A 12,277-nucleotide genomic window follows, 5' to 3' on the forward strand; every position below is an offset into this window, starting at 1 on the left:
TTTATTCAACTTTTAATTTTTATTTAAAATTATTTCATCTCTTTTCATTATCTAGACCTACCAAAGTGAGTCTCATAATGATATTTCTCGCCTCCACTCTAATCATATCAAAACTTCATGATTAAATCCCTTAAAAGTACCTAATAATATTTTCTTAAGGACCACATTAATCAAGCTACAAGCATGTATTATAGACCATTAATGATCATGATTTCGCACGTGCATACATAAAAAAATACTTACAAATCGATAAGATTTGATATATTATTTTAGAATGCAAAACATTTTTTTTAAATGTAAACTAGATTTTATGTATCACATTAGTCTTTATCAATTTTTAAATTTATTTATATAAGATTCTCTTTTTACATCCAAATTGTCTCAATATGTGAAAAGAAATGCATTATTCATTAAAAAAAAATTACAAAAATAAATTGCTGACATATCTTGATTTAATAAAATAAATTATAAAATTATTTTTATTATAAAATATATTTAGAATAGCACTGCATCCACATAAAGATGTAACTTGAAAACTCATCGAACCAGTTAAATTTTTTTCAAAATTGTTTTCATTTATTTTTTTATATTTTTAAAAATAAAAAAATTTACAATATTATTAAAAAAAACTTTCTTAATTATTAAAAAAAAAAAAAAACCACCTTCAGGACCCAAATTCGGGTCCAAAGTATTTCTGATACATGTAACATTGTCAGCCACGCCAAATGCCGCACCAAATCGGGTTTGGCTAGCTCCCGGTGTGGTAGTTCATGCAACTGCCGCCGCCCCCACCATTGTAGAATGGGGAATCAATCGTACAACACCTCATCACAGAGCAATTACATTGCAAGGACAAGAGAGCCGACCTTCTCTGCCAACTCCCCTTCCTCGTTACCAACAAAGCCTATGGAGCTGCACACTTTTCGTCTTCCCATTGGTCAAATAATTTAAATGTCAAAACCAAACACTACACCCACCAATCACCTACTTCCAACTCGCTCAAAACCACACACCACTGCAACCCACCCAACCTTTTCCCCCACCATCGCTCCTCCACCACAAATGCACGCACTCTTTACTTTTTCCTTTAACCATACGTAGGGGCCACCGATCACGAGAAGACTCGCTGACAGTCTCCGCCCGGTAGTGTGTGTTTGGGTGTCAGCGTGTGCGTGTGTCAGCGTGTGTACGTGTGCGTGTGTCTGCTTTCGACGTCTTCTCGTCACCACCTTCCCCATGTACATCCAAAACACACACAGAGACGGCCAAACCGGGTAGTGACAACGACCCGAAAGAAAAGGAATTAATAATGACAAGCAAAAAAAGTAAAGAAAATAAAACATGGAGCTCCACCACCAGTAGTACCACCGTGTGGTCCTAGTTCCCTCACTCTCCCTTCTCTGTCACCTTTTTTTTTCCCAACTATAATTCATTATTTCAATCCCTCCCGAGTCCCTACACCCCAACTATAATTCATTATTATTTTCGTCCATACTTTCCGACTTCCCAGTAGACAATTCTTCTTTACCATGAATCTGGACAATGTTAGTGGGAATTACCAGAAGATGGAGAAACAGCAGAAGGTGGTGAAGAAGGAAGTGTTGGAGTCTGATGAGGAATTGGAGGGTGTTGAGGACGAGAGGAGGAATAAAGGGGTGATGGATGGTCGTGGTGGGCTTGGAAAGAAAGGTGGTAACGGGCTGAGGTGCTGTCAGGCTGAGAAGTGCACGGCGGATCTGAGTGATGCTAAGCAGTACCACAGGAGGCACAAGGTGTGTGAGTTTCATGCTAAGGCTCAGGTTGTTCTCGTGGGAGGGAGTAGGCAAAGATTTTGTCAGCAATGCAGCAGGTTGTAGAGGTTTAGTTTTGCGTTTTATAACATGTTTTCTTCAGTTTTGTTTTTACGATGAATTCCTTGCTTCTGTCGTTTTTGTTGCTCAATTCCTTTGTGGGTCGGTTAATCGTTGCCCAATTGCTCGACTTCTGAGAGTTTTGGTTACAATTGTAGTTGACTGCTCTGCACCACTCATAATATTTCTATGGCACAAACTTAAGGTGGAATTCGGATTTTGGAGATAGAATTAGAGTCCTTCGTCACGGGAAAAGAACATGATGAGCTGAGCTCTCCATATGTCCAATTCCAACCTCTGAGCCCCAATTCCAGACTGCCAAAACCACAACGTGTCTTTTTGTTTGTCTCGCTGTCTGTCATTGTTTGTTTGTTTCTTATGACGTTAATTAAAAGGAGAAAATGGGAGCTTTTTGCATGCATTATTTCCCTGTAGCTAATCTCAAGAATCGGAACTGGACGCTTCGTTGAGTACACTTGGTTTAGTTGTGTCTGGTACAGATCCTAACGAATTTTCTCTTCGATCTTTTCAACTGCTATGAAACAAATAGGTGATAAATCTTGTTGGAATGTTTATGGGTATTGGAATGTGTCTATTTTTTATTTTATATGAAAAAGGCAGCATCATGCGTTTGGATTGGGCGATAATATTCTATTACTCGTGCACTATATAAATATATAGATATATATATTTTAAATAGACACTTTCTTCATTCCAAATGGGGAAATAACATGCAGTACAAAATACAAAGCACTAAATCCTTTTACAAACCATAAGCTGCTAGACTACAAACCCAACACATCAATTAATTTTCAGCATCTATGACTACACGATTTTAGCTAAAATCTGGACAGCTTTTCCACCATAAATCTTCCGAACAAATCTTGCCAACATTTGCGTAGCTTCATTACCTTATCTTCCCACATGTGAGATTTCAAAAACTGAGAACAATTGGAGTAGTCGAACTATTGCCAAAATAAGAGGTCCATGTGAATAAAGATGCATTCCCTTTTTTAATATCTTCAACAACTGTTTAGGAATCCTCTTCTATAATAATACTATGGAATCATTTACCAAAAACCAATTGCAAGCCTCTTAACACTGCCAAAGATTCAATTTCATTCACTTCAAAAACAATCTTTTCCTTTCGGCTTAAGGCAAAAAGCACCTGTCCCATGTGATTATGAAGTACAATTTCCACCCCAACCTTACCTTCATCCCTAAACAAGGCACCATCAAAATTCAGTTTCATTTTTTTCAAAAGGAGGTGATACCCACTTAAGCACTTTCTCCTTTTTCACAATCTAATGCATTGTAGCAGGGTTTAAAGTTTTTACTAATTTAAACTACAACGCTGTTTGAATTACATGATAATGGTCATTAAATACCTTTGCTTTTCCTTGGTGTTATATGGTCCTGATCATGTCAATGATTCTGTCATATTGTCTCATGTGGTCGTCTTATGTATTGGATTGTATTAATGGTTGGCGTTTCTCTATAAGTTGCATATTTTGTGTTGGATTGTGAAGAGTTCGAGTTTTGCTTGAATATTTTTTGTTTGAACTCGGTTCATTTAATAAATGGGATGTTTGTACACACCAATATCAATTTGGATATATATATTTTTTTGATAAATAGATCAATTTGAATATTAAACGAGCAAAACTCGTTATAAAAACTCGACTCGACTGGATTTTGGCTTGTAAACAAAATTTGTATAAGCTTGATTTAGCTCATAATATGTGTTATATTTATTACATGTTAGCTGTATTTTATAAACTTAATTATATTATTAATCTATTTATAATTTACCTTATTTAATAAATTCATTATATTCACAAATTAGTGTATATAGGATACTCTGTATACTTTTTATAGAAGATATTTTATATAATTAATTATCTATATTTAATTGTGTATTTTATTACAAGTTATATGATATATCAAGTTATTTTATGTTTGCAATACAAGTTGTTATGTAAAATAAGTTAATGATGTATCATGTAATATAGCATTAGTGTTATATATCAGTTTGCTAATTGTTATATAGATTATAGCCTATTGATATAGTTATATATCAATTAGCCTATTGCTAATTGCAATAGCCTATTGATATCAGTTTAGTGAATAAACATTTACTAAACAGTTACCAAATTAACTTTAACCGATTAAGTATGATTCGTATAAATAATACACATCATAATGAAAGTTGATAGTATTTTTTTTAATTAAGGAATTATATTATTAACCTTATATATAATATAGTTTTCATTACACTAGATAAATGATAACACATTTTAAATTAAAACTATACTCATCACTTATAGTTCCATATTATTATATTTTTATTGTGTAACATATGTACAATGGCTTATATATTATATCTATGTGCTTGTAATACAGTTATAAATATAATATCTAGTAATGTATACTATAATATATTCTAATTTATATATATATATATATATATATATATATATATTTATAACAATAGACTCATCTTCATTTCATTGAGAACAATATAAAGAGTTACAACTTGGCTTCATGCCAAACAATTTGGGACACACATTCGGGAACTGAATCCCACCAAACTGTTAAACTCTCTCCAAATCGTGAAAATTTTGCCACTCCATCAGCTGTTGTATTGAATCCTCTGCTAACATGTTGAAACCACACCTTAGGTATTTGTTGTGATAGTTCTTGGATAGATGAGATCAGATTACCTAAGGGAGACATAGACTCCCTTGTTGCTAAGATGGCATTGATGCTCAACAATGAATCAGACTCTACAATTAGATCACTTATACCCATAGGGACACATAGCTGGATGCCTCTCAGAATAGCAAGTAGTTCAACTTCCATAGGATCATAAATCTCAGGTTCTTTGTTGCAAGCTGCCATAACTACACAACCTTTTTTGTCTCTTAAGATGACACCAACTCCTGGTCTTCATAGCTCATTGAAAATTACTCTATCTGTATTAAGTTTTAGAACTCCTGTGGGAGGGGGTCTCCAACTAAAATTCCTTTCCAACTGCTACTGAGAACGAACTTGAACAGCTTGTGATTCCTTCAGCATGGAAAATGCATAGTCCACAACTTGTTGTGGATGCTGAATGTGTCCCTCAAAAAGGAATTGATTCCTTCTATACCAGAAAGACCAAGCAATGAGGAAAAACTTCTCTAGATCCCCTACATGCCCTTCTTGTCTCACCTTCATTCCAAGCTCCATAAAATCCTTGGGATCTCCATCCAATTGCAGGTAGTTGAACATTGTCTTCCAATATGATAAAATTGAAGGACAATAAACTAGTCCATGACTTGTATCCTCCTTGCTCACCTGACAAAATCTACAGGTATCCTCTGCTACCACCTTTCTTACAAGTAAGTTTCTCATAGTAGGCAGTCCTTGCTTACATGCTCTCCAAGAAAACACTCTAACCTTGTCAGAGATAGGCAGCTTCCACAATTGCTTCCAAAAACTTTGTTGGGACTGAGAATTTGAGCATTCCCCTTGAGGTCCGTTATTCTTCAAAGTCAAGAAAAACTTATAGGCACTTTTCACTGTATAATCATTTGATTTCTGATGTTGCCAGATAAGCTAATCCTCCTTATGAATGGGTCCTAGTTGCATCCTCAGCACTTCAGCAGCTTCTCTAGGAGGAAAAATGCTTTTCACTAGTTCAGCATCCCACCAGTTGGTGCCCTCATCAATAAGGTATGCAACAATTTGGTATCTTTGCATACTATCCTGGTCATGGATCGTGGGGACAAGTCTTTGGCTAGGCAACCAGAAGTTAGACTGAAGATTTATGGAATTTTCAATTTCTACATGCCACTTGCAGCCTTTCAGCAAGAAACATTTTGACTCCCAAATCCCTCTCCAAGCATATGAAGGCGCATGACCCAGTTGAGCTTCCTGAAAGTTATAATTGGTAAAGTACCTTGACTTGTACACTTTGTGGAGGAGGGATGATGTCTCATCATTATTCACCATGCTTGTTTTGCCAATAATGCCATATTAAAACTTTGAAGGTCCTTAAAGCTCATGCCCCTATAAGACTTGGCTGCACACATCTTAGACCAACTCACCCATCAAATTTTGTTCTCCTCCTTTCTTTGGCCCCACAAAAACTTAGCCATCATATTTTCTAGGTCCCTACATAAACTTCGAAGCAATTTGAAGCAACTCATCGAGTATGTTTGGTTGGAGAAAGCCACTGCCTGGATCAACACCTTCTTGCCCCTTGAGATAGTAACATTTCCTTCCATCCTTGTACTTTCTTATAGGATTTGTGCTTGAGATCCATAAAGGCCTTTTTGTTTTTTTAATCTACTTGCCACTAATGGAAGTTCGAGATACTTTTCAAAATCCTAGGCCTGCTGCACTCTCCAAGAGGCCATGATGTCCTGCTTTAACTAAGAAACAACATTTATGCTAAAAAAACATTGCTGTCTTTTCCTTATTCACCTTCTGGCCTGGAACTTGTTCATACTCTTTGAGAAGCTGATGGATATGTGCATTTATTTGTACAGAGGTCCTGCAAAAGAACAAACTGTCATATGCAAATAGGAGGTTGTTTATCTGTGAGCTGCTTCTACAGATTTTGATGCTTTCCACTAGCTTGTTCTCCTCTGCTTGTGTCAGCAAGGCAACCAAGCCTTTAGTGCATAGAAGAAAAAGATAAGGGGATAGATGATCCCCTTGTCTTAATCCTCTTGAAGGCATAATAGGCCCCTTTGGATTTCCATTTATAAGAACTGAGTAAGAGACAAACTTCACACAGCACATAACCATCTTCCTCCATTTTTCCGCAAAACCCATTTTTTCCATGATAATGTTAAGGAAGCCCCATTCCACTTGATCATACGCTTTGCTCATGTCTAATTTTAAGGACATGTACCCTTTCTTACATTTCCTCTTCTATCTCAAGTAATGGACTAGCTCATAAGCTATTAGAACATTATTCGATATTAACCTTCCAAGCACGAAGGCTGATTGGGACATGGAAATTATCTGTGGTAGGATGCTCTTAAGCCTATTAGATAGAACTTTTGCATCAACTTATAGACTACATTGCATAGATTGATTGGTCTGAAGTCTGCCACTTCTTCTAGTTTGTTTTTCTTTGGAATCAAAGCAATATATGTGTGATTCAGGTCGGATGGAAATTCCCCCTCATTAATGGCCTTCAGCACAGCCTAAGAGACAACCCTTCAAACAAAGGACCAATATTTCTAATAGAACAAAGGGGGCATGCCATTTGGTCCAAGGGCTTTGGAAGGATCCATTTGATTAAGGGCTTGATAGGCCTCATTTGCTATATAATTATATAATAGGTTCTCATTCATCTTAGATGATACACGACCATGCAGCCTGTCCAAAAACCCCACATCCCCTTGCTGGTCTGAAGCAGTAAAGATGGCTTGGAAATAGTCCAGAATAACTCTATCATTTCCCTCTCCCACATGTCAGACCTTATTGCTATCCTTAACCCCCTTGATTAAGTTCCGCTTCTGCCTTTGGGAAGCTTTTCTGTGGAAGAATCTTATATTTTTGTCTCCCTCCTTTAACCATAGGGCCTTTGACCTTTGTCTCCACATGATTTCATCTCTTTCAAGCCACTTTTGCATCTCAGTATTTTCTTTTCTGTGATCTTTTGTCCTCAAACAAATTGGATAAACCCGATACGAGAAATTCAGGTTGTCTCAGGCTTTAGCAATCGTGGCCAAAACTGTTTCTATTCTAATGCTGAAGCCTCTTCCCATAGCTTTTGATATTCTTTATGAGCAATGAAAGATCCTTTTCTCCTCCCACCATATCCCAAGTAGAGGCAACCACCTGTTTACACTCATCAGAGTCTATCCACATGGCCTCAAACTTAAATCCAGCCCCTCTACTTTCCAGCACACTATCAACTTGAGGTTTTAATCGAATTACCAGATGGTTTGAGTAAGCAATAGGAATGTGCTTAACAACCATCATTGGGAAAAGGGAACTTAGCAATGAACCTATCCAATCTCTCAGACACACTTCCTCCATTCTGTCTCTCAGGTCTACACCTTCTCCCTCTTCTCCTCCAATGTAAGATCTCATTGAAATCACCAAAAGCCAGGCACTTTCTGAGGGTACATTTATAGACCTTAATAGATACCAAGTTTTTTTTTTTTTTTTTGATAAATAAACAGATACCAAGTTTTATGCCTCTTTGCAGTTAGGATGACCATACATACCTATTAAGTACCAAATAGCCTCACTATCCTCGCTTAACTTAACCTCAGCATGAATATGAGATTTAGAAAAATGAAGAATCTTCAAATTGAGCAGGCTTTTCCAAAGTAGAGCAATGCCCCCCCTCCTCCTTCATTACTCACTACTAGATAGTTTGGGAAGCCCAAAGTGAACTTCAATTTGTTCATACTCGTCAAATCATATCTCAAAGCACTCGAACTCCCTGTGGGTTCCCAAGCCCATGGCAGTTCCAATTGATAAAACTCATTTAGCTTGGTGGGGCTGTTCAACAGCCTCCACCATATCTTCATTATAGTTGTTTTTATCCTCATTGACCTCTATTTTAATTTTTTATCTTTGTTTCGAGCAGCACAAGCACTTTCTATTCTTTTGCTTCTTTTGGGATAGGACTAGTGACTTTTTTGTTTCTATTAGGTAAACCTGAAGTGCCCCCCTCTAGTCCCGAGGAGAAACTATCAAAATACAAATGTCTTGTTCTTCTTTTCCAGGTAGAATTCTTCTTGGATTGCAAGCCTTTTACTTGATCAGATATGAACTGATCAATGGAGTTGATATGAGAGACTAGTGCAGAAAAGTCTCGAGTCCCTTTCCTTCTCTATGGCGTTTCCTAGTATCAAGCCTAGGCAGGTTTGCTTTTGTATCTTCCCCTTTTGGGACAGTAGCCTCCACTCCTAGCATGTCACAGGGAGCCTCTAAAGAGTTTAAGGAGATAGCTTCTTTCCCATTCAGCTTTTCTGCACTATCCATTTTAGGTAATTTTCTTGACTCTGTCAATCTCCTTACTTTCTGTAGGTTGTCCCTTGAAACAACTTTTGCTTCGAGTTTGGCAAAGTTAAAAGCTATCTCCTGACATCCTTCCATGATTCCTGCTTTGCCATTTTGAGGGTCATCCCTGTCCTCCTCTCTACCCTCCATTATTAAGACTGAGAAGTACCTTCAGGAGCAGCCCCTCTCCATATCTTTTGGATTGCAAGTCACTCTCCCTGGTTGCAGGGGCTATAAACCAAATCCTGTATTGTTGGTTCCCATCCCCCTTCACTGCATTCAAGCAAGTTGTCTGATTGTGTTTGATGGTATCACACTTGAAACACACTAATGGCAATCTCTCATATTTGAAAGGCACCCAAAATTTCTTTCCCTCCACAGTAAGGAAAGTGCCTCTTAAAAGGGCTTTGGTGATATCAACCTTAACCCTTATTCTCAGGAGCCTACCCCAGCTGATCCCTCTCTCGTCTGCATGGACTTTTAGCACCCTCTTCTCATAACTGATTATTTGAAACCCCATGTCTCGGTTCATGCAGTTGAAAGGCACGTCATAGACTTGAAGCCAAAACACCTCCTTGTTGAAAGCCACCTCATTGACGGACATGGACCCATCAAAAGGTTGGAGACACAGGAGTCAGCGGTCGAAAGACCATGGTCTACCCTTCACCACCCTTTGCATGTCCTGTACATTGTTGAACTCAATGAAAAACTTGTTAAGGCCAACTTCATAGAACTGGATCCAACTCTCACACTTCCAGACCTTAGATATGGTGCTTTTGAAATCTTCTTTATTGATACTCTTTTCCGCCACTATCATCACCAGCAAGTAGGAAGGGCCGTGGTTTTGAGTTTTTGTCATGGGAGGGGACAGTAAGAACACCCCTTCCTTCTCCTTCTCCGTAAGGCTTAACCTTTTCCATTTCCTTGTCAGTTCTTCCTCCATGTTCAACCTCTTCAGACTAGCAGAAACCAGTTTAGGGGACTCACTCTATTCTAGAAAGAAAAACCTCACTCCAGGAGGACGTGAATCTCATTTTTCCACAATTATAATTTATATTTAATAATAATATATTATACAATTAGAAATTTTGAGTTATCATGCTATCTATATATATCAAATGGTTTAATTTATTGCATTTATCTTATGTATTATTTTTATAATTTATAACCATGAGTTAATTTATTTGATAAAATTTTATATGAAGAACTTTTTTAATGAAAACTATATGGTTGAATAGTTAAATGATTTTTTTTTTTTTGGTAAAATTAAAAATTCTTTATATTAGTCAAAAGATAAGAATCAAATAAAAAAAATTCGAGTTCGAGCTCGACTCATTCGTTGATTTTTAGTCGAGTTTGAGTCAAATTCAAACAACATTAATAGTTAGCGAGCCAAATTCGAACAAGGTGTCAAGGTATTCGAGTTCACAGCCGAGTTATTCGAGTTCGCAGCTGAGTTTGAACTAGTACATATGCTAATCGAGCTCAAACATCCTTGTTTGACTTCGGCTTGACTCGGTTCGTTTGCAGCCCTAGTGAGTAATTCCAATGCAAACTTTTTTTTATGCTAGCTTATCTTACTTTTCTGTTGTCTAAGATTGTTTAGGCCATACCAAGAACTGGGACTTTACAGTGCTTCAATTATCTGTTGTAACTGGGTGCAGATTTCATGAACTATCAGAATTTGATGAAACCAAGAGGAGTTGCCGCAGGCGCTTGGCTGGACATAATGAACGGAGAAGGAAGAACTCTGCCGAGTCTCATGCAGAAGGCTCCAGCCGCAAAGGAACAGCTACTCAGTTGAAGGATATTGTTTGTGGACAAGTTGATGATAGGGGAAGAATTCAGATAACCATTCATGAGAACTCAACTTACAAGCATTTCCAGATCAGATAAGATCCGATTGCCTGCTCTCAAGCACGCTCTCTCTCTTCTGTCATAGGGTATAATGGCAATTTAGAGTTTTTCTTTGATCTGTATTATGTATTTTGTCAAGATATTTATTCTGGTCAAGTACAAATGCCAGAGGCTGGGGAACTTCCATTCATGCTGCTAGAGTTAATGCTAGTTTTGGATGGAGGTATAGAGTCTAGACTAATCTGTGGGTAAGCACTTCAACTTCATATTTGTTGCAATTGCAAGAGTAGGAGAATGATTTGCGTGTACTTCCTTGGCCTTCACTGGGCCTTAATTTTATCTGTTAACTCCTTGAGTTCCATGGGCCGTTTTGATTTGCATATGGATGCATTTTTCATGTACTATTTTTAGCAACGGGTTTAGGGTTACATACAGTCATTGTTGTGTATTTTTTATATATTTTATCGATGTGATTGACTAAAATAATTATTTTATATTAAAAAAATGAAACAGTCAATCACATTAGTTGAGTGCGCAAAGAGTATATAAAAGGGACTAAACATATAATTTTTGTAATATAAATGATGGAGACATTAGGTATTTTTTTTTTTATAATTTTTTGAAAAGCATGATATAATATTAGAATATAAGTGATCTAGGACATAGGAGTATCTACTGTCTCAGCTCTTTCATTTTCACCTTTTTTCAGATTTGATTGAAAGCATGATGTTCTAAATGGAATATGTTGCTTTTCATTTGATACACAAGTGCGAAAGCACAAGTAGTTCTCCTTGATAAAAGGATGGGAATGAATACTTGTCATCTTGATAAAAGGATGTCATGTTGGTTGTCAACTTGTTATTTGGAGTTTTGTATTGTTGAATGCTCTGTTTCTGATCCAAGTTGAGTCCTAATCTAAATAGTAATTAGGAAACCTAAGTGCTCCCGAGTCCCAATAGCCTGCTTAAGGAACTCTGATTTGTTGACATCACAATGCGTGCAAAGTCCACGTGGACACCCTTGATTATCAAGGAAATACATTTGATCATTCATTACTTGGTGCCCCATATGGGACCTATTTAGGTGCATCTGGCTCCCACTGAGATTTCCATGTAGATGCAGGAATGATTTAGATATATTTGTATTGAGAATTGGAGTTCCAATAAACTCTGGATAACATGGTCCAGTTGTCAAAAATTTCGTTTTAAGGGTCCTTTTAGCAACACATGTTCTCAAGTATTCTTGAATGTTCACAAGTATTCTTGTATATTTTTCTTCTCAAATACAAAAAATAACACTATTTTTTAAAATTTTAAAATAAAAATAATATTTAAATTATTTTTTAACTTTATAATATTAATTTTAACTTTTTTTCTCTTTTTTCTCAAAATCTAATAAAATATATTAATTTAAATCATTTTATTACTATTCATAAATATATTGAAATATTCTAAGCATCCAATGGGCTCTAAAGTGAGAGAAATAGATATATAGAGTGGATTATATGATATCTACATCTATATGCATGATTATTGGCAGACAACATCAAATGC

At 36.6% G+C, this 12,277-nt stretch overlaps 1 protein-coding gene across 1 annotated transcript; it reads left to right on the forward strand.

Annotated features, from left to right (window-relative positions):
- The first annotated feature begins 1,359 nt into the window (after positions 1 to 1,359).
- Positions 1,360 to 11,085, forward strand: LOC122304018 (squamosa promoter-binding protein 1-like). Its single transcript, XM_043116035.1, has 2 exons — positions 1,360 to 1,849; positions 10,532 to 11,085. The coding sequence occupies exons 1-2, from the start codon at positions 1,530 to 1,532 to the stop codon at positions 10,761 to 10,763; spliced, it is 552 nt and encodes a 183-aa protein (XP_042971969.1). The 5' UTR covers positions 1,360 to 1,529; the 3' UTR covers positions 10,764 to 11,085.
- Positions 11,086 to 12,277: the final 1,192 nt, after the last annotated feature.

The sequence above is a fragment of the Carya illinoinensis genome, chromosome 3 (genome assembly GCF_018687715.1).
Source record: "Carya illinoinensis cultivar Pawnee chromosome 3, C.illinoinensisPawnee_v1, whole genome shotgun sequence".
NCBI lineage: Eukaryota > Viridiplantae > Streptophyta > Magnoliopsida > Fagales > Juglandaceae > Carya > Carya illinoinensis.

What these genes read in the sequence shown, in the direction of transcription:
- LOC122304018 (XM_043116035.1), top strand. Translation starts at nt 1,530, where the DNA reads ATGAATCTGGACAATGTTAGTGGGAATTACCAGAAGATGGAGAAACAG. An exon ending in TTTTGTCAGCAATGCAGCAG is followed by an intron (nt 1,850 to 10,531) that starts GTTGTAGAGGTT and finishes AACTGGGTGCAG; the next exon opens with ATTTCATGAACTATCAGAAT.